General features: G+C 37.1%; 1 protein-coding gene across 4 annotated transcripts in view; it reads right to left on the reverse strand.

The window, feature by feature from the left end:
* The window catches only part of galntl6 (polypeptide N-acetylgalactosaminyltransferase like 6), a 339,132-nt gene that overhangs the window by 59,391 nt on the left and 255,411 nt on the right, over window positions 1–24,330 (reverse strand). For all 4 annotated transcript variants that reach the window (XM_051702941.1, XM_051702940.1, XM_051702938.1 and 1 more), the window contains exons 6-7: window positions 14,140–14,325; window positions 4,002–4,185 (exon numbers count right to left, since the gene is read on the reverse strand). In XM_051702941.1, the coding sequence (XP_051558901.1) occupies window positions 4,002–4,185; window positions 14,140–14,325 (370 nt within the window). The remainder of the gene's footprint in view (window positions 1–4,001; window positions 4,186–14,139; window positions 14,326–24,330) is intronic.

Genomic DNA, 24,330 nt, shown 5'->3' on the forward strand with positions numbered 1-24,330 from the left:
TTTATTTTATTTGAATTTATTCTTTATTTAAATGGTCAGTACTGATGTTTTTTAAGCTATTTATTGTATTTTTATTTATTCTTTATTTTCTCAGTGTTCATTTCTAGAATTTGCTGACAATGTATAATAATAATGTCAAATATTCTTTGATAAAAATATTTGTTTAAGAAAGCAGCCTTCTGAGTACCTTTGCATAGTCATATCGGTGCAAAATCGGTGAACAATCCACATAGAAAAGGTCTGTTTTCATTCCAGCTCAAAAATGAACTATATCAGCCACCATATCGGTAATCGGTGAATTTTCCCTTCTAAAATTGGTATCGGTCTCAAAATTCCCATATTGGTCGGGCTCTAATTGTGAGCTTACAAAACAATGTGTTATATATTTGTGCATATTGTGACATGCAGTTGCAACCCGATCTCATGAAAATTCATACATATTTTATGAGTTGGCTATTTCGTATGATTTCGTACGATTTCGTCTGTATAATTTCGTATGATATCATCACGTGCAAATGCCCAGATGTCTAATGCAGAAGTGTGAGTTCCGCGCACGAGGTGTTAAGGACATGCTTATTAATATTATGCCCTTGCCCAAACCCCTTATATAAACCTAACCGATTAGTAGAGTGTGTAAACATGATAGGAAGCTGTTGTGTGTCAGAAGCAAGTAATTGTTGCGTATTGGATGGAAACTACGTCCAGCGACGTCATTGGCTGTAGTGAAAGTCGTACAAATTCATACGAGTGCAGTTGTACGATATCATACGAATTAGCCAAATTTAGAAAAGTTGTACGAATCCTTACAATTTTGCCGTGAGAGTGTGTTGGCAGTGAGAACCTTTGATGCTGTTTTTTTAATTTATTTATTTAATTGTACTTTTTTTAATCCCCTTTTCTCCCAATTTGAAATGCCCAATTCCCACTACTTAGTAGGTCCTCGTAGTGGTCTGGTTATTCACCATGCATCTTATCATGTGGCTTGTTGTGTATGACACCGTGGAGACTCAGCAAGTGGAGGCTCATGCTTCTCTCCGCGATCCACGCACAACATACCCATTGAGAGCGAGAACCACTAATCGAGACCATGAGGAGGTTACCCCATGTGACTCTACCCTCCCTAGCAACCGGGCCAATTTAGTTGCTTAGGAGACCTGGCTGGAGTCACTCAGCACACCCTGGATTCGAACTTGCGACTCCAGAGGTGGTAGTCAGTGTCAATACTCGCTGAGCTACCCAGATCCCCTCCTTTGATGCTGTTAACTGCATTAGTGAACTAATGCTGACTGGATCAGACAGTTGTGTTCTCGCTCCCCCTTTCCCCTTTCACTCAACTGCTGTTCACGCCCCCACTTTTTCACGTTTTTTAATAGTGGGGGGAACTGGATTGTGCTGAAATGGGTTTTCACGGCCCTTTAAGGCATCAAAGGCATGCTCCTGATGTAAAAGCATCTTTAATTATGCTGCCTCATAAAACACCTTGTTTTAGTCAAATTCTAAGGCAGCATTTCATGTATCCTTTGCATAGAATGGAATCCCAGAATGCATAGAGATGATTTCATTGAAAAAATAAATCCAAGATGGCAGACAAGGTGAGAAAAACGTCAATTATAAATCGGATCTACTGTGCACTTAATGTGAGGAGTGCTATTTGTGTGGTGTGTGGAGTTGCTGCCTATGTAGAACACCAGTCCCTTATGAGGTTCCATGATGGTTAGGCCGCTGCCTTAGAACAGTTTTTCCCAAGCTTTTTTGCCATAAGTACCCCCACAGCACCAACAGAAAGCATCAAGTACCCCTTTGTCGACACAAAACCAAAGATGTGTACCAAATTATATAAATGTTATCATTAACGTTGTAATATCCCGATGTACAAAATGAAAAGATAAAGTTGCCAGTTTGATGTTTATTCATCAACAACAGAACAAATAAAACCAGGCCATATGAGCCATGAAACTCGCAATTAGAACAGACTAATGCTGTTGATTATACAGGGGACCTTCTAACTTGGTACATTTCAACATTTTTATTTTACACATTTTATTTTTTTTCATTAGTTTTTCATCATGTTTGGTCATTTTGATAGACAGTACTTAGATTGTTGTATTGTTTACATGCATAATTTGTACTATTTACAAAAATGTACCCTGATATGTAAAATAAGTACTAAAATTATACTGTTTCTTTAAAGGGATAGTTCACCCAAAAATGAAAATTCTCTCATCATTTACTCACCCTCATGCCATCCCAGATGTTTATGACTTTCTTTCTTCAACAGAACACAAACAATATTTTTAGAAGAATATTTCAGCTCTGTAGGTTCATAAAATGCAAGTGAATGGTGATCAGACCTTTGTAGCTCCAAAAATCACCTTAAGGAAACATAAAAGTAATCTATATGGCTCCAGTGGTTAAATACATATCTTCAGAAGCTATATGATAGGTGTGGGTGAGAAACAGTCCTTTTTTTACTCTAAATCCCCACTTTCACTTTCAGATGTGAAAGTGAAACTAAACAGGCACCACATGTGGCTTTCAGATGCAAAATTGAAAGTGGAGGTTTAGGGTGAAAAAAAAAGTACCTACATTTCTATCTTTTTCTCACCCACATCTATCATACCACTTCTAAAGATATAGATTTAACCACTGGAGTCATATGGATTACTTTTTTGTTTCTTTTATGTGGTTTTTGGAGCTACAAAGGTCTGTTCACCATTCACTTGCATTGTATGAACCTACAGAGCTGAGATATTCTTCTAAAAAAACTATCCCTTTAAGACTACCAGCAGTTTAGCATTTTTTTTATTTATTTTTTTTGCACAATTAACAAGAGTCACACACTGCTTGTTGTTTTTGACAACTGACTGTAAAGAACAGAAAGGGTATTACTGTAAAATATACATTATCAGTGACAAATGGATTGTGTGGATCTCGTCTTTGGAGACGCATTAAACTGAACTAATTAAACCAAATTTAAACCAAATATTCTCAACACATAGTGAAAGGAACTCAGTGGTTAACTCTGCAATGATCATCTTGGGATTTTAAAAATCGATATCGAGATTGTTCAAATGAAGATTGTGATTAATGGGAAAATATATATTTTAACCCAGCCCTTATCCCTATTATTTTTATTTTAAGTCATCCAATTTGTTTTATAGGTTAAACAAAGCAAAATCCAATTCTTTTCACATACACCTTGGAACCTGCTTACATACCCCCTGGGGGACACATACCCCTGGTTAGGAATCACTGTTTTAGAAGGCAGCTGCCTAAGTAGGCAGTCGGCCGTGAGGCAACGAGATTTTGGCTTAGAGCTAGTGTCTTACATGCAGGTTACTGGTCAAGAAAGACAAACAAGCGTCTTACATGTAACATAAGACAAAGAGTGACATTTCATGCATCCTCTATTTATACACATCGGTTAAATGAGGTCAATCTCAATATCTCACTGCAGCAGACAGAATGGTGCATGAGATTTTGAAACAGACTGGCAGATCAAAAGCTAGAGCAAATTGGTGATGGAACAATGAAGCATATTAGAAAAAAGAAAAACAATAGCAGATATTTTATGGAACACAAAGAAACAGATAATTGAAAGCCGAGCTCATATCTTTTATGAAGTTTTAGTTGTGATAAAACTCTCCACTGCTGCTTCTGTGAGAGGGACAGAGAACTAATTTATCTACTGTATAAGTTTTTTTTTTATTTTTTATTATTAAATTTTTTTAAACATAAGATTATTTGCTTTAGGATCATTTGTTAAAACCATTTGCTCAATGAACTGTTATTAAACATTAGGTACAGTAGATTTTCTCTGTTGCCTATTTTCCGCCTCCGTTTCATAACAGTTATTAATATTGAACACATAATGACTTTATCTCTGTAAATATTTAAAAAATAGCAGCAACTAGATTTCTATGTAGCTGTTCTGATTTTCATCATAAAATGTATTTTGGGCATGTGGCAAATGGGACGTAAAACTGTCTGAATGCACTCACTCATACGGGTCGCTGGGGTCCGGTCCCTGTAGCTCAGGTGGGATGGGAATGCGTTTGTAGTACATCTCCCAGTCAAAGGCTCCTCGCATGGCATCGCCCGCCTGTGCCTCGTACCCAAAGTGGTTATGGTCTATCACGTCTATCATGGGACACACAATGGTTTTGGGGTTCTGGGCGATCTGGTCTACAGGCAGAAGGCAAGGAGAAGAAAGGAAGGAAAAGTTAGAAAGGCTACATCCATCATCCACGTCCCTTTGCCACGCTCTGTGGACAGGAGGAGGGAAGAAAAGAAGGGGGACTGCAGTGCGTCTCAGGAGTTTCCCTCCTCTCCTGGATCGCTTGCTCTCCTTCGCTCTGCTCAGCTGAGTGTGACGACCCTGTGAAATTTAAAGCTGCCACAGCTGCCCGGCGATTAGAAACAATTACAGTGCTTCAAAGTAGGTTTGCTCCTTGGAGGGCCAAGCAGAAAGGATCCACGGCCCTTAGCTCTATCTTTAATAAACCGTCCCAGATCTGTCACCCATACTCTCCCTCAACACCACTACTCTACTGGACCATGGAGATCTCAGGGAGAGAGAGAAGAGAGCGAGAAGACCTGGAACACAACAGACCTTAAATAAATCATGAGCATTAAACACAAGAGCACAATCGCCACACTCTGTCTACAACTGAGGCTAGATATCTACTGAATCACATTTGCAAGACTGAGCACTTTAATACACATATTTCCTTACACTTATCTAGCTCTTTTTTGGATACTTCCACTCAAAGCATTTTACAGAAAGTGGGGGAATCTCCTCAATCTTTATCAGACAGCAGCATTCACCCCAGGATAATGTATAATAAATGAAATTAAATACACTTCATTGTCCCCATAAGTACATTTGTCTTGGACTCATGGTGCCTACACATACACAAAGACTTGCATAATAAGCTGTATGGTAATAAAAGCAGACATAGTGCCTCTGAATGGTCACCCCATTATTTTAAAGGAATATTTACACATATTGCACAATGAACAACCCCAACCTACCATTTTGCGGTTCAGTAATCGTGCAAGGCCATATCATGATTTTAATCTTAATTTAATCCATAATGCTGCCTTGATGGATATCATATCGATGTCTCAGAGGTCAACGTCTGCAGTTTTAAAGCATTTTGGATGTTTTTTCCTCATCATGCAAGTGCTGCATGCATGTCACATTCGTAATTCTGTTTTTTCCCCCCACACTCTAAAAAAAAATGGTGGGTTAAAAATAACTCAAATTGGGTTGTTTTTAGCCCAGCGGCTGTTTAAATATGGGACAGAACACACGTTGGGCTAAACTAACCCACTAAGTTGGGTTATTTATTCAACCCAAATGCTGGTTCATTTTTACAGGAATGCTGGGTTAATTTTATCTCATAAGTGGGTTAATATTTTCAGATTGTTTTACCACACTATAAACAAATGTGTAAACATGGTAGCTCCTTTATTTTTGGATGAATATAAATACATGCAATAAGTACATTTAGACTATTTTACAAACATTTTAATAAACAGCATGTAGAACAATAAAGTAACATTTATAAATAATGTTAAATACACTAGGCATTAAAAATATTAAACACCAATTGTATTATTAAAAGGATAGTTCACCCAAAAATGAAAAATCTCTCATTACTCACCCTCATCCCAGATGTGTATGCCTTTCTTCTGATTCTAAAATTATTTGTTTTTGTTCAGAATATCTAAGCTCTGCTGGTCCATTCTATGCAAGTGAATAGTGGCCAGAACTTTGAAGCTCCAAAAAGTACATAAGGGCAGCATAAATATAATCCATAAGACTCCAGTGGTTAAATCCATGTCTTCAAAAGTTATATGATAGATGTGGGTGAGAAACAGATAGATATTTAAGTCCTTTCTCCACTTTCACATCTGAAAGAAAAACTAAACAGGTGCCATGTGTGACTTTTAGATGTGAATATTTAGATTTATAGTAAAAAAATAAAATAAATAAATGATGCAAATATTGCTGCAATTTTCACTTTCATAGTCATTTAACCACTGGAACCATTTGGATTACTTTCATGCTGCATTTATGTGCTGTTTGGAGCTTCAAAGATTTGGTCACTATTCGGTTGCATTGTATGGACCTACAGAACTAAGATATTCTTCTAAAAATCTTAATTTGTGTTCTGCAGAAGAAAGTAGGTTGTACACATCTAAAATGATTAAATGATTAAATCATTTTTATTTTTGGGTGAACTTTCCCTTTAAATGTTACTCATAATTCTAGTGTCTATTACTAGAAAACTATTCATGTAAGCAAGGAATTAATAAAATCTATAAAATTAATTAAATTAAAATAAGAATTCAAAATTATCTATGTGTAGGCCTGTTTTGCTGAGTGTAGAATGTGGGAGAATAAGGACATCTCAGCCAGCTGGAGGTACTCCGCCATTTTTGTTCCAACCTACAAAAACACAATGAGAAAGAAAAGCAAAAAAAAAAAAAAAAAAAAAAAAAAGGTTGAAGAAAGATATCAACCCATAATGTTAGCCATCTAACCGTCATCAGAATACTGGAAGCATGGTTAATAAATGTAAATGTTTCTGTGCAATAACAGGTGGTGTTTGCACCAGTTTGTGATTTTTCTCACAAGTGTTTGCCTCACTTGTGATGGTTTTAATGTAAAAAGAAAAACTCAGACTTTGATTCGATATTCAATAGTTACCTTATTTTGTTCCCCTTTACTTTTTCTACCCTAAACTGAATAATGTTTTCAATGTTTAGAACACTTTGGACGAAGCTCCGCATGATACTTGCGTAGAGCGGTGTGTTGAACCCCTGAAGCCCGTGACGCAAGTGTTGTGAAACAGCCTTCATATCAGCGACAGGGTATGAACTACATGAATCATGTTGATGATATGTTTTGGATTCAAAATGGCAAATTTCACCGAAAGGAGACATCTGCATTACTAAAAAAATCAGTAAAAGTAAATGAACCTATTCAGCATTTGTGGGCATTACAGTCTAGCAAAGCCAAAGCTCACGAAGCTAGCGTGACATCTAATAACAGTTGATTTCATATGAGCTGTCCAGTTCTGATTATGGAATGGTATCTTTGCATTTTATTAATTATATTTTAGATAAAAACACTGACACAAACCTTATTTCACCGAATAAATCCTCCAATTTGTCCGTGCTGAGAACTGCTCACTCCTGAAGACGATCCAAAAAGCTGCGGCAGGTAACCCAGCAGCTGGGTTTTTCTGACGCCACTGCTGGGTTGTTGCATTGGGGTGGGGGGAGGGGTGTATAGTTTCAACTGTCAGTGAAAATGATCCAGCCACTAACCCAGTGGCTGGGTTACACAAAAACTACCCAAAACTACCCAGTAGAGAGAAAATACAATAAAATGACCCAACAGACTCAACCCAGCATTTGGGTTGAAAAAATAACCCAAACACAATAGAGTGCATTTATGTGAAAATTACAATAAATAAAAATGTAACATTACATGTTCTTAGGAGTGCCAACCCTTCTACATACTGTGGCTATTACTTTTTCTAGATTGTGCATTTGAATTCACAGAGTTTTTACAGAGAGTGTCCATTTTTGTCACTTCTGTGACACGTTCTTTTCCCGATCTAAACTGGTAAAAAACTTGTCTAGACTGACAATTTTCTTATGTCTGGACTCTATCTGCAGGAGTTTGTGATTTTACATACAAATGGTTAGATACAGTATACTGTCACTGAGACTCCAGTAGTTTAATGTGTTCTGAATGAGATCCAGTTGGTTTTGGGTGAGAACAGACCAACATATAACACCTGTTTCACTGTACATTTTGTCATTGCAATTGCGCATAAGAAATCCTGAATGGAAATGCTTATGCGAATAAACTTTCTAAATTCGCTAAAAATGTAATGCGCTAGGAGGAGGTGGATTTTCTAGAATTTCGCATTAGTTAAAATGCTTATTATGGTGATGGAAATGGTTTATTCACAAAATGATGACGTGTTTTGACCACATGGTACTTCCTCCAATCTTGCAAATAAAACTGCCAAAGCAGGGAGAGGTCATTCAGCTGCTCCATCATGAGGCGGCTCCCTCGTGATAATGCGCATTACATAGTGGATGGAAACGCACAACAATTCGTATTTTCTTAAGTCGAATTTTTAGAAATGCGCTTAAAAAATGCGAAACATTTTGCATGGAAACCCAGCAATTAACACCCACCCACCAAATGCGGGTAGAAATCGGCAGTGGCGGGTAACTCATATTTACTAGCCACTTTGGCGGGTGGGCACAGCCGAAGCAAAGTTAATTGTATTCATCTCGTGTCCAGCATTTTATAAGCAGTAAATATGCTTCTCATATCTGAAACGCGCATCTCAGCAGGGAGAATGAGGCGTGGTTTGCGCTAACCGCCGCAGTGCACATCAGCGTGCTTTAGAGATAGAGCCAGAGCCATGGGACAGCGCGAGCGAAACTTGTGTGATTCAGTCGGGCTTCGATATCGCGGCGGCTGGCGGAGACCACAAAACTTATGTGACCCATTTGAATTCTACAAAGAACGTTCTTGTAAAAAGCTCTATATAGAGGAAGTCGAACATATAAAACCTTTAGACAGCCCTGACATTGAGTGTGTCTCATTTTGAAGGCTGTGTCCTCCGCTGGTCGCATTTGTCGGCCGCATATGTCATCGAGACTGTCTCATTTCAGAAAAACGAATAGGACACTCCGGATGCAGCCTTCGAATGCAACCTTCTGTGGGCACTCACAACCCACAATTCTTTGCTTCAATGGAAATGTCTAAAAAAATTATGCCAATTTCAACTAGTTGAAATTAATTTTTTTGGTAATCAGCATGATGCCACAAATGCTGTCAATTTAGCTTAACTTGTATTAAACCTGGAACATTCCTTTTAATAATTATTCTGTCATCATTCAGTCACCTTTATGTATCTTGATCCTAACCCTTAGGACTTTCTTCCATGAATGGAAAAAAATTAATAAAAATATTCATAGAAAAAGATACAATGAAAGTCAATAGTGACTGAGTTTAATCTACCTAACATCTCCATTGTATTATTCATTTTGTACATGTATTTTTTTTTAACCGTGAAAGTTGTAGTTAAAGGTTTCTAAACATGTTTAGGCTCTTAGTTTTTCATAACAAATACTATTGTTGATATTTTAGGAAGGCTATCTGTATTCGCCTAACCACAGTAATAATGTGGAGCCATCCATGGTCTTACCTGTGGCAATGGCTTTATTACAAATGCCACTGGTTAAAAAAAAAAAAAAGGAAAATAAATAAATAAAATAAAATGGAAGAACAATGGTAAACTTTCATAAAGGCAAGAACATTTTAGAATGGTTAAAAGGGGTTAAAATCTGGACTTCCATAGACCAATGGACAAATTATTGACAAAGTTTTCCTCCTGTTCTGTCCTACTCCAGTTAACTGGTCATGTTTGCCTTTAGATATTCTAAGAGATTACTTAAATCATTAAGTTTGTGTCCTGCTGGACTCATTTAATTCTTGTTCAAATAAAATGTCCAATACAAATGCATTTACAGTCTCCAGTTAGTTTGATCACTTTTTGTAGGATGGGGGATTTTGGCCAGTTAAAATATTGAGTGGCTAGTGGCTTTAAAATACCACTAGCCACAGTGGTTGGTTAGCCATAAAGTTAATGTTAAGCCCTAGTGAGTATACAAAACTATTAAAGATAAAACTGTTATCGTGGTTCTGTGATAGTTTGGCTGTCTGTTTCAGAAAACAAACATATTATATGCTTGAAAACACTGTTTGAGTTGCCGTTTGTGTGAATGACAACCGCATGTCCATCTAATAAGGAGATGGCTGCATGCATGAAATGACTGCACTGTGTTGACTGGGAGTAAACTGATATTGTGGTACTTTGGTGACAATTTGGCAGTCTTTTACATAAAATAAACGTATCATATGCTTGAAAAGACTGTTTGAGTGGCTGTTTGTGTGGCAAATGACAATCGCATAACCACTAATTTAAACAAACACTGAGATACACATCAGATGATCAAGTTTGATGTGTTGACTGTGCGTATATGAGCTGTAAACTTTTTATCGTAGTACTTTGGTGACCATTTGAATATATGAGTAAAAAATAAACTTATCATGTGCTTGAAAAGACTGCATGATTCAATATTTGTGCAAATATGAATGGCAGGTGCTTCAGTACAGCTGTGTGTTGGTGCAAAAGTTTTTAATCTGGCAGCTTGTAACGTAAATGTCTGTTGCAGAAACACGTGTGTAATAATCCTCTGCAGGGGCCAGTTATTAACTGTCACATATGTGTGATGGTACGTATGAAAGGGTTAAAATCATGATCGCCAAAGAGACTGCTGTCAAGATGTACACTCAGAAAGGAGTTATATTTTGTTCTGTTCTCACCTAAAACCGATATGATCGCTTCAGAAGACATTGATTAAACCACTGGAGTTTGATGGATTATGTTTATGCTGACTTTATCTCCTTTTTGGAGCTTCAAAGGCCTGATCACCATTCACTTGCATTGTGAGGACCTACAGAGCTGAGATATTCTTCTAAAAATCTTTGTTTGTGCTCAGCAGAAGAAAGAAAGTCATTCACATTTTAGATGGCATGAGGGTGAGTAAATAATGAGAGAATTTTCATTTTTGGGTGAACTAACACTTTAATGCTGGAATTGCCTCTTAACAATTTATATATTAGAGATTTTTAACCTGTCAGCAACTCAAACCCAATTTATATCCAACCATTTACATGCTTTTATTTCTCTGGATTACTAAAATAAACCTGACTTACCCGAGTGGTCCTGATAGCAAAAATCAGTAGCTTACATTCTCAACTCTAAAGTATATATTTGCATGAGGCAGAAGCAGCAGTAGCACAATCCATGAGAAGATTGAATGACACTTGTTTGGGGGAAAATTGCTTATCGAGAAAACACAGGACAGGGAATTCTCGATAAGATATTAACCCCCAATAAGATACCCCCTTTATTTTTTCACGGATTTACACAATTGCCGAAAAATGTCATGAGGGTAAGAACATTATTACAGAATTTTCATTTTTGGGCGAACTATTCCTTTAACTGCTCATCTGAAGTACAGTGGCTTTTTTACAGGATAATCTCCCTCTCAATATACTGCGCCATTATGACCCACACCAACCGCAGGGTTTGCACCCTTTGCTGCCTTCACTAACACCTCTTCCAGCAGCAAGCTTTCCCCAGTAGTTCTCCCCCACAGGTAATGGCCAGGCTTGTTAGCTTCAGTAGGTAACTAGACAAGAGCTACAGGGTTAAAAGCTGATGGCTTTTTTTTCTACAGAATACATTTTTCTATGTAACTGAATCTGTTTTTTAACATGTTTTTGTGTGTGTGTGTGTGTGTGTGTGTGTGTGTGTGTGTTTATACAATACAAACTACTTTGGTTGTACAGCTTAACTGCAACTGAGAACAAATTACAAGAATAAATATGTATTGCAGCAAAATACTACAGTACAAATGGTGGTTTTAGTAACATGAAGAGTTTTCTGTTGGCTTTATGTCATTAGCTAGGCATTGAGAACATTTTCTGTCAAGAGCTATGGGCTTTGCATTTGTTTACGAATGCTGTGTGTAAATGTGTGTGTATGTGTGAATTGCATGTCAGTTCAAGAACAAGCCTTCCTCAAAAGCGAGCACACAAACAACCACCTGCGTTCTCCTGCCAACACTCACATATCAAGCTTTTGTTTTCTCTCTGGCACTGAGTATCTGCTTTCCAATTGTACTCCAAGAACCCGCTTTGCTGTAGTGCTTACCGGAGCAGTATCCTTTGTTTGATTCTTTCCTCTATTGCAGATGCATCTAGTAAGTAGTCTAAATTTTAAAACCCAAGACCCCATCAGATGTTTGCCCAGTTGAGAAAGTAGAAGCAAAGAAGAATTAAAGTCAAGAAACTGAGTACTGGGGGACATGAAGGATCTTAGTGTAGCAAATTAAACACGTGTCAGTAAAACGGTTGGAGAGTTCAACTTGGCTAGCACCATTTGAACTTGTGTGCAAGTTTGTTTTATCATGATACAAAGGCAGTAATAAAACAAACATCCCAATATCCTTGCTCCAACAGCACGGCCCTTTATCTTGAACAAAGTATTTTGTCTGGAAAAATGTACAAATTAGTAGCCAGTAAACTCTACTTAAATTAATAAAATAAATAAATATATACAGTACTGTGCAAAAGTCTTAGGCACATAAGATGCTTCACAAAAACATTTGTCTTAAGATGGTTAATTATATTTTCAGCTTTAGTGTTTCAATAGGAAATATACATTTTAGACTCTCAAACATTTATTTTGCAAATAGAATAGAATAGAATAGAAGAACAGGGGGCCCTGCAACAGATGGCATGGTCCCCACAGAGCCCCCCACTGAATATTGAGTCAGTCTGGGATTACAAGAAGAGACAGAAGCAATTAAGACAGCCGAAATAGATAAAATAACTGTGGCAAATTCTCCAAGAAGCTTGGAACATCCTATCTGCCAACAACCAAGAAAAACTGTATCCAGGTGTACCTATGAGAATTTGTGTTGTTTTAAAGGCAAAGATGGTCACACCAAATATTGATTTAGCTTTTTGTATGTTTACAGGACTTTGTATGACGTTAATTGATAAATTAAAACTATTTATGGCATTATTTTTGAAGACATCCTCACTATGCAACATTTTTGTGCCTAAAACTTTTGCACAATACTGTATATATAAATAAATAAATAATTACAATGCATTATTTCATAAAAATAAGAGGAGGGAAATAATAATTATTCATAGCAGTGAAATATAAATACACTGGAAAACATGGTAACCTGTTAACTTAAAGAGATATTTCTACCTGACCTAATCCTTACAATTACAGTAGTTTTTTTTTTTTTGGTGTTACCAAATCTAGTCAGGTTTATTCATACATGTTGAAAATGTTTTACTTCAACAAAACCAGTAAAAAAAAGTTTTTCATGTAAAAATGTTTTGTCAGGTAATCTGAAAATGTGTGTTATGTGATAACATCTAAATTGCTTAGCAAACTAGCATTAAATATGACTAAATTGACCTGAGTATATTGGGTTGCACCTACAAAAGTAATTTTTAATCTGCACAATACAGTCTGCACTCTAAAAAGTTGTAATGTGCAGTTGTTACATTAATTATCTTTTTGTAGTTGACATAACACTTAAATTGCTTTCGCTATAGTGCAACCTAATGTAGCCAGTTTAATTCAGTCATATTAAACAATACAGTATTTTAAGTTACCTGACAAAACATTATTTTACAATGTAGTATAAAGGCATGAAGCTGCCTTTATACTACATTGTAAAAGAAACATTGTTTATTAGCAGTATGTCTGTTTGCACCCTGTCTAAAGAATGATGGTGTGATGAGAGCATAGGGAGATAGCCCTGTCCTCAACATTACTGATCAGAGCACTGTTTCAAACAGCCTGTGACACAGTACCTGCTTGTGCTTGTGCGCCAGCTCCACTCTAATCATACATGCCAGGCTGATCCCAGCATGCCTCTCGAAGACCATAGACGGAACACTGCAACCAATTAGAACTTGCCGTGCTGTGCCCACATATCTGGGACGACCGCCTGATGTTCAATCCAGAAAAAAGCAGACAGATCAGGCCCGCTAACTAAACACTGAGCTGTTATTAAATCAATAAGTGTGAATCTGTACAGAACCTCTGCTTAAATAGGCACTCTGAAACATGTTATAACAGTGTTATGTACTGTACATCAAACGTAATGCTTATGTGGCACAGTGGGGGTGTGCTATAGATTCTATCCTCAATGATTCTGAGAAGAAGAAAGGTTTTCTGTGATAAAATGAAACAAGCCATAGACAAGAAACAAGGAGACAGAGGATTTTTTAATCAGCCAACTGCAGAGGGAAGGGCTTTGAATGGGAAATGCAACTGAATTTTGAAATGTCTCGATTCAAATGAGAAAGATAAGCTCAAAGAAAATGTTCTGGGATTTTCAGTGGCTTGTGTTTTCTCACAGTGATAGGCATAAAAAATTGAGAAATCTGTGGGTACGTGTGGCCGCCAGGGTAAGCAGTTTTTTATCTGGACTTACCGAGAAGGGGTGGCAGCCAGTTGATGCTGGCTTCACAGTGCGAGTCCAGGAAGGTAAGGACCTCTCCTTTAGCCACCGACGCTCCTAGTAGCCGCGTGCGGATCAAACCTTCTCGCTTCTTAGTGCGCACGATACGCACCTTAGGAAATTTGGACATGTACTCCTCTAGATTCGCTTTCAGGTGATCTGTTAGAGAGAAAGTGAGAATAAAAAAAGAGATAAATTACTTGAAAGACTGCACAGGAAAAGCAAAATGACATTTAAGGAAAACAGAAAAGTAGGCAGATTGAGTATGTGTTGCAGTGCAGTGGTGCGGTAATTTAATCTCCGAATTGTTTCTTCATTCTCCTGGCCCCGTTCAAGGAAATTGTTTAAAACACCATAAGATTCCCCTGCAGTTAACAGTTAAAAGAATTGTTGAATGCCATCTGTTTCTAGAATATTAAGCACCACAAACAGACCCAACTTTAACATTACACCATATTATACTGCATACCTGCTGCATATCTACTTTAAACATGAATAGAATACACTGTAACAACAGTACCATTGTAACAACATTGTAACAACATTAAAAGGTGTACTCAGGAATTGTTTCCTCATGAAAACATTTTTTACCCCTGAAAAATATGTTATGGTTCATGTAAACTCACATGAGCTGAAGCGTTCAGTAGCCTTATAAAAACTTTTTGTTTTTACCTGGAGCTGAGCTGCCTCATGTTGAGATTACATTACCAGCCTCATATTAATCATTATATCTTAGTAACCCCCCTATGATTGAACACTTTTAATCTTGGCTGACTGCATATATTGCATTTCTACAATTGTATTAGAAACCGAAAACTATTGCTTTTACACGATGCTGTATCCATGCTGCCATGTGTCAGTCCAAGTCCAAGATGACTACCATAACAGCAAGCACAACATTAACAAAAAATGACTGAGTGTACCTTTAAACTATCCACTGTTTAATAGTCGCTCCTGACAAATATTTTAAATGTACATTAAAATTTTATGGCGAACATTGAACATTCAACCTTCAATGTGCTGTTATTTCAGTCAATATGAATGTGCACGTTCCATAAACATCTTCAACTATGCTAACGTGGGGTAAACACAAAAGAAACAGATGTAAAAATTTGATTTCCTCAGTGTTAGCCAGGTAGTTGGAAATGCATTTCTCCCCTTTCAGTGCAAGCACAAAGAAACAGCAAAGGCAGTCATTTCAAAAGCAAAAAAATGCAGGGAAGCCTTATCTTTCCACACAATACTGTTTGTTCAATTTCAGAAGCAGCAGGAGTTTGCTGCAGCTTGTCGACCGTTTGAACATTATTGAAATAGAAAGCATTAATACCTGCACAAACTCAATCACTGCCTCCCAGCTGTTGTGTCTGTGTGTGAGTGTGTGCATGTGACAGCATGCGATTAGACACTTTGGAGGTACCAAGTATATAGGCTTTGGATTGGCACCAATAACATAAATCCATTAGATTCAGCCATGATTTTGATGGAAGGTTTGAACTGAGAGGACCAGTATTTTCAGTAAATTCATTGGATATGAAAGCTGAGAAGCGGACAATATTAAAGTAATGTTCATGGAAAGACAGCTTTGATAGTAAGGTTTATGTTTATGTTTGACTTCATGATAGAATAATAAATACACTTAAAAACTGTAAAAGCATTCATTTTAAAAGTGCTGGCTCTTTCTCTTTTAGATATTCATAAAAAGCAGTAGACGCCAGTGTTGTAATACACGAGACTTGGTCTTGGGCTCGGGCTCGGACTCGGTCTCGAAACCATATTTTTATGGTCTTGGTCTTGTCTCGACTCAGACTCGAACAAGTGTGAAATTAGACTTTTTCGCAAGACCAGTCGAGTCCCTTCAAAAAAAAAAAAAAAAAAAAAAAAAAAAGCCAAAAGGGTTTATAATCACATTTGAAAGTACAAAAAATAAATAAATTAAAAAAAAAAAACAAAAAAAAAAAAACAAATATATATATATGAAAATATCCAATAATAAATTTCCCTTTGAAAAAATGCATAGTGCATTAATATGTTATTATCTAATTATGGATTAAATATGAGCATTCATTTAACGATAAACAGAACTTGAAGAAACTAAAACCATATGACACATGCTAATTTACACAAATTGTCTAAGATAAAGGAATTGTTCACTCAAAAATGAAAATTTTGCCATAATTTACATTTTGTTCCAAACTCTGATGACTTTATTTCTTTTGAAGAACATGAAAATAGATTTTTTAATGAATACCCCGATCTGTGTTTTACACATATTGTTAATACAGTGACAGTATGAGAGATAAGGACTCACTTTAAAGCTTAAGAAGGGCCCAAAAATTGAATAAAAGTAGTCTTATTCCAAGTCTTCTAAGGACATAAGATAAGTTTTGGTGAAAAACAACCCGAAACAAAATGAGGGGGAGTAAATTTTGACAAAATTTTAATTTGGTGTGAACTATCCCTTTAAGGTTCAAATATTGGTCATTGTGCCCAGTCTGAAATGCAGCACTGATACATTTATTTTTAATATAGAACCAGAAATATTGGCAACTTAATGATAGTAGCACTTCAGAGCCCTCTAAGTGTTTGCGGTCTGTGTACTGAGAGCTCACTGCAGGCCCCCCAATGCAATTACCAACAACCCAAACAGAGCAGGACATCCTTGATGAAAAATAAAAGCGTATATTAGCCGATGCAGATTTCTCCTTTCTTTTCAACACCCAGGGTATCTGGCATTCAAATGAATAGCCCCAATAAAAGTGACAGCCTCAATAAGAATTGCCACCGCACTCTGATCCCACTGAGCTGAGGTCAGGAGGAGAATTGCAAAATTTTCCATGCTGGTGTTGTTAGTATAACTGGCTCACATAACTGAATGTCGGGTGGGTTTTCTCTCTCTCTCGTTTCATGTCCTACGAGTGCTTGAATAAACAAGGTCATAAATCATTGGTGCTGATGCGTGGCAGGGCGGGCAGTGGGGAAGGAAGTAACAAATAAACATTTATGAGGAAAAGGCAAAGTTTCAAGTTTCAAGTTTCTGACAAGCTATGATGAAGGGCATGCATATTCCCTGCTTTGACGGTTCGCAGAGAGACCCCTCTGGGCCACTACCTTTCCAACCTAGGTAGAAAATTTCATTTTTCTCTCTCCCTGGTGGCCTGCCATTAGGACAGTGTGGCGTGGCCGGGCCGTGAGGGTGCACGGCCGGTGCTGATTCAGCTGATCAGCGGGAGAGCAAGATAAAGGGGAGCCGGAGATGCCAGTTCAAGGGAGAGAGAGAGACGCACGTGGCCACTGTGAGTGTGTTTTCTGTTGTTTTAAGTTCAGTTATGTTATTAAAAGTTTATGCTAATTGTTTATGCTAATTGGAGAGAGAGATGCACGTGGCCACTGTGAGTGTGTTTTCTGTTGTTTTGAGTTCAGTTATGTCATTAAAAGTTTATGCTAATTGTTCAGCTGGTTCCTGCCTCCTCCTTGCCCATCCTTTAATTGTTACAGACAGAAAAGAGTCCCCTAACAGTACTTTATTAGAGCTTGTTTCTTTGACATGAGAGCTTCAGAGGAGCTAAAATTACAATTTTAAAATCTGCAATTTAAACTTCAATATTTCAATAAATAGGGTTGAATGTAAAATGTTAATGTTAAATGTAATACCTAAAGAGGTCAGTACACACAGTAGACACAGCCAGGACAAACAAACGACAAAAAAACCTGAAACTTTCATTAAAGTACAAAGGTTCAAAACCCATGTGTATTTTAAAGTTAATTAGGAGCATAAACATGACAACTGTAAGAAAGGCAAGAACAGCTGCATGCAAAGGCCATTGTGTGCCTGTGTGTGTTTGTGCATGTCTCTGTGTTATTTGCAATTAAATACATTGCAAACAAACTGTAGAGAAGCAGGATTTCCAACAGAGGGTCCATTTAGATACTGCAGGGGTCTATGGCCTGATTTGTAAAACAAATAAAAACTTCTTACAAATATTCCAGAATTTATTTCTATAAGTGGTTAATGCAGCAGTCTCATGACAGCTCGTAATAATTCTTACGAGATGGCGAAATTGTATCATATGACTCTTACAAAAAGGTATGACTTTTATTCCCATAGAAAACAACCAAGAAACAAACCAACCTAGTCTCATAGACTGAACGTTACTATAACTACATTTTTGCAAACTGACTTTTACGTGCCGCATTCTCAGTTTTGTTGCAGTTTCATGGTGAAATTAACACTAGAGGCGCTACAACTGTGCATTGTATGTACTTTCACACAAATCACCATTACAACAGCTGATTATGACTTTATAAATGTATTTTTCACACTTTTACTTCACTGTTATGTTATGACATCGAAAAACTTTTACTCAGATGCATCTTTTGAAAAACAATACATTTTAACTATTGTATTACAGACTCACCTACATTTACACACTTAATACACTGTGATTAATTTCCATGGTATCTCACTTGATAGAGTGTTGGACTATGGACTCAGAAGGCCACGGTTCAGACCAGTCAAGCACGCAAGCTGATATGTGAAACAAGAGTGTCATAGAAGTGAAACAAGATGATGTGGATTCTCCAAAAAATTTGCTTTTCATTTCTCAACTTATTTTGGACACTATCGGTTAGGTGAAGGTGTTGGTTAAGAGTAACGATGCCTGTTTTGTGTCTAACTCTCATTTAATTTGAGATCAATACTGATTAGGTTTAGGTTAAAGTTTTAGGTTAGGGAGGTATGTTTTACTCATTAAAACCTCCATCTAATATTCACATTAAGAACTTTGTCAGATTACGACACCATTTCACTCGCTTTTAGCGCTCCCTGCTGGACATTTCACTAGCAAATTGCAGTGAAACATGTTATGAAGCACATCATTTTGTTTTGAAAATTATTGCCACAGTCACGCACTTTTCATGAGACCAGACCGAAATAAACAGAATTTAAATAGATACAATACAGGCAGCACATTTTAGCTAGCTTACTATCCAACACTTTATTTTAAGAAAGGAAACGTTCGTGAGCAAATTTGGTTAATCATTCCATATTTATTCATGTGTACACCAGACTCTCTTCAGCAGTTTAGACCCATAAAGATGTCTTTATATTTCTTCAGACTCGAGTTATACTCAAGTTATATCTCCTGACCTCTTTAGATACACACTCTTGATGTGCACATCCTCTGTTGTTGTTTTTACCTTCATCTCCTAATGTTTAGCAACAAATTCATCTTCTTCTTAGTGCTTCATTGTGACAGCAATGGCTAAAATGTGAGTGTTTTTAGCTACCTTGTGGACCTACTAATTTATGCAAATAACTCCAGGCGCATGCACATTCTGTGTTTGTAAAGATGCGTGGTTAGAAAAATCGGGTGCGTTTAGTGCTTGCACACTCTGCTGATGACGGAATTTGTATCACGCGTACTGTACGCGTTTGGGCCTTATGGCTAGGTTTAGTTTTAGGTTAGGTTTTCAATATAAAAAATATATATATACAGCTAATAACATTGTTTGTTGGTTCATTTATTTTTCCTCTATGGGAATAAAAGTTTTATATTTTTGTACAAGACTCAAACTCAGACCAGGTTGGTTAATTTGTACTATAGTTTTTTTTTTAAAGAAACAATCTGTTATATCACCTGGTTGATTCCGTAGATGAGTTAAAATCAACATTGAACAAATAAAAATCTCTCTGTCAGACAATGCAGTTTTGTGATGAACCCAGGACTTGGCACAACATGTAAATGTAATTAATTGACAAACTAGGTCAATGCTAGTTTAGCTTAATGTAATAATATGTTAATGTTGTTAATGAAACCTGCCAGAAAATCTGGCATTTTCATATTATGGGTGAAGGGTCCCTGCATCAGAAAATGTTGACACTCTGTTATATAAAATTTAATGGGATTAACTACATGCTTTTCTCTAGACTGAGGCAGGTTTCCTTTTCTTTAGAACCCATTTTGACTTAGTCAAAAATCCTCTCTGTGTGAGGCAATTCCAAGTGGCTATTCCAATCAAGGGCCCAGTTTGCTAATCATCAATATGATGAACCACTGAGTTACCCACCTTGGCATGGTGCATTATTCAACAAGTACTTCCCCCAATTGCTAGGATTTAGCTAGTGCAAGCTTGCCATAATGGACACATTAAAGTGGGTGAGTTAGATGCTTTTTCTCTGCATGTTTGTCTTTCAGCTTCAGTACGGTTTGCTGACATTGTGTTCAGGGTTCGGCTGTGGCCCCCAGTGAACAGGCACAGAGAATAAAACACCGGTTAAGCACAGACACCTTGAGCACTCTTTTGCTACTGCCTTTATCCATAATATACTGTGCGTTTTTGAAGCCCGCCGTTGGCCAATGTGTGAAAAAAAGAAACCCACCCGCTCCCCCCTTATTGCCCTGCTTGTTGGCTCAAATTTACTCAACCATCTTTTTCCTAAGGGGGGAAATACGCACTCCCATGAACCGTTCATAAATCCTTCTCGGCAGTGAAATCAATGTTCAGACTCAATCCCAATTTATTACATTGCCGTCATAAAGAGAAGCAGAAAATGAGGCTTGTACAGGAAACCCACAGGGATCCTGAATGCAGAACCAGGGAAATGTCTAACAATGCTTGACAATGTGGCAAATGAATTTGTTGTAGCACTAAGCTCATCTCAAATGTCGGGAGACACATCTTTCGCTCACAGTGTGGTCATTAATGCAAAAATAACAGGGCTGTGAACCTCTCATAAGTCAAAGAAAAAATAGATAAAAAAACCCAACAACTCCAAGAAGACTTTTAATTCTAAGTGCTGACTCTAGCACAAACATCTTAACTAAGTAAGTCTGAGTCTATCCTCAATGAAAATCAAAATGGCTACTGAACACGCAGTAAATAAGGTAAGATTGGTAACATAATTTGTTCCAAGATAAAAAATAAATAAATAAAAAAAAATCAGCATGAAAATGGCGTATTTAAATTTTTTTTTGACAACTTCTTGGAGAGTATAATGACAAGCAAACCTCTACTCAGTAGCAAGCATATTATCTTTCACTAAAGGAAAGGTCTTTCATGCAACATTAAACATTTCAACAGGAGGAGGAGAGCCATAAAAATAAGTTTTAGTACTGTATTCCTCTGCCTGCTGAACCTGAGTCAGAAACTTTGGGAAAATAGAACTCAGCATGAAGACCTCTGAGGTGAAACGCTTATGTGCGGTTTAAAGGTTAAAGAGAGATGTCCACAACAGTCTCCCATCTAGAGGATTCAACAGAGGACTGTGGTTAGAGTGGGCGGCATACTCAGTATACGTATAGATCTTCTATTTTAGAATAGGCAGTATGCTGTTTGTAGAGCCGAGGAGGGCCGGGCCGGGCTGGAATAACGCATGCCCGGTCCCCAATCCGCCTGATGGGGCGCGCGAGGGATAAAGGCGGCCGGGGACGACAGTTCGAGAGAGAGAGAATTACAGGCAGCTGTACTGTGTGTTTATGGTTGTGTGTTTTTGTTTAAGTTGTTTATTAAATTATTATTGAAGTTGTCAAGCCGGTTCTCGCCTCCTCCTTTCCTCGAATCCCCTTACACTGTTGTTATAGTATCTCTTACCAATCACAACATTTTCTTTATATATTTTTTAGAGCTGTCAGAATTAACACTTAAATGCAAAGTTTAACACGTTAATGTTTCTTAATTGCAAATACAGCATAAACCAGCATAAACACTTGTTGGGAGGACGGAACCTTTGTAATGTGTCTGCCCGGAGTCATTACACTGACGCACACTTCACAACACACACACACACACACACACACACACACACACACACACACACACAACAGTGCTTCCCTGTCAGTGATTAAATGATGGAAAAAGGGGCTCTTGGGGCAATTTGATGTACAAAACAAGCCCAGATGGGGTCTATGTAAGGTCCATTTTAAGTACCACAGAAGCATGCTAAGTCTTAACTATCACCAAAATACAGGTTGAGATGATTTTGTCTACAAGCGCTTTTCATGTGGCGTTTAAAGCGACGCTTGATGTTGGCGTTGACGCTCTGACACGAATCATGAAGGCAGCTTCACGATTGCTGCAGGAAAGCGGAATGCCACAGTCTACCAGCAGATTAATATTGTGGAGGAAGAGAGTTTAAGAGATTTAATGCCTATTACAATGAATATGCAACATATGTGGAGACTAGCTCTTTCAATTAGTCAAACTCCCACTTAGACTTTGGGAAGTAGTCTAATGTTTATGTTTAATGTTACTTGAATTGGTGCTAATTTAGTGCATTTCTATCTTTATACTGTGGAAGGTCTTGTTTGGAAAATGTTAATAAAGCATTGCATTGTTACTTATTGTTTTGTTTTCTTCCTAAAATGGAAATAAATGCATTTTGACAGGAAAAGAAATATGGTGTAAAATTTCAGCACAGTACTGTACAGTACTATTTTTTTTAAATAACTCTTTACATTCTCAAATTATAACATCAAGATATACAGTGGACAAAAGTATTTGGACACTTTTGGACACTTCAGTTACACTTCAAATGTCTCTGCATTAGATAAAAAAAAGTTGCATCTGGAAATGACAATGCAATTTGGGAATCTGGAAATAATGCTAGATATTACTTTACTTTTCTAAGCCATTTTTTCAATGGCATTTTACAAACTGGTCTCAAGATGATTTTTAGTGGATTTATAAAGTCAGTTCACCTAAGTTGCACACAGGTGTCCAAACAAAGTAACCACAGGTTTAGTTCATCACATTTACTATGGACATGTTTCAGTAAGTTTGACAACTAGAAAGTGTACATATACTTTTAATCTTAATTTGGAACTGTATATTTTTAACAGTATGTTTAATCACTTAAAACTAGTGCTGTGAATCAATTAATCCCACAGTTTTCTGTGATTAATCATGATGAACATTCTCACATCATTAACTCACCCTCATGCCGTCCCCAACTCATATGACTTTCTTCACAACTTTTTTCACAAACGAAGATATTTTGAAGAATATGTCAGCTGTTTTTGTCCATACAATGTCAACGGTCAATTACAATGGTCAACTTTCAAGCTCCAAAAAGGACAAGAAGGCAGCATAAAAGTAATCCATACGACTCGAGTGGTTTAATCCATGTCTTCTGATGCGATATGATTACTTTAGGTGAGAAACAGATCAAAATGTATAACCTTATTCAATAATATATTCAATTCCAATTGGAACAAAGTGCAGGCTTCAAGACAGTGATTCTTTGACACTGCATGGTGTTTGCCAGGTACTCAGTCATGACATAACTTGCACATCACTGAGTTTCATTTAAATTTTCTAATATTTCTTATCAAACTTTTGGCAACCATGACACATTTTAAAAGTATCAAAAAAATAAATAAATAAACAAACAAAAACAAAACAAAACACGACTATCATTTTAACTCACATCTGTATTTTCACAATAGCCCAACTGGGAGTGAAAATCACAAACCTGGCAACACTGTGTCTGGTATGTGTACAGTGCTCTGCGCACGCGTCAAGTGCGAGGAAGTGTGTGAATGAGCTTCTTTCATGAACGCACCAAGGAGACTGCAGATGTCAAGATTTATAATAATATTTATCTTACATTCTCACCCAAAGCCATGAACTAAACAACTCGAATAGTATGGACTATTTTTATGCTGATTTTAAGTCCTTTTTAGAGCATGAAAATTTTGGATCCCATTGACTTATGTATGTCAATGTATGGACAAAAACACATGTTAGATCCATCAAAATATTTGGGTTTGTGTTCCACTGAAGAAAGTCATAAAAGTTTGTGATAGCATCAGGGTGAATAAAGGATTAGACAATTATCTTTTTTAGGTGAACTATACTTTTAAGCCATCTTTCTTTAAAATAAATACAACTTGGTTTACTATTTTGTATATCTAATGCAATGACATTCATGCATATCTTAGTGTGACTTAAGTATCCAAACACTTTTTGGGCTACTCTCAGCACACTTGGGCACAATGACTTGGACACCTTCATAAAATGCAAATATGGTAGGAAAAGGTAAGAGAACTAAGACTTTAAGCCATTCAACACAACAAAGATTCTCTGAAGAAATAGAATTTAATTGGAGGCTTTGTATGGATTTCCTTCTCAGTCCGGTGAGTGGGAGATGCCAGTTAAAGATGAGGC

Source organism: Myxocyprinus asiaticus, chromosome 7 (assembly GCF_019703515.2).
Source record: "Myxocyprinus asiaticus isolate MX2 ecotype Aquarium Trade chromosome 7, UBuf_Myxa_2, whole genome shotgun sequence".
NCBI lineage: Eukaryota > Metazoa > Chordata > Actinopteri > Cypriniformes > Catostomidae > Myxocyprinus > Myxocyprinus asiaticus.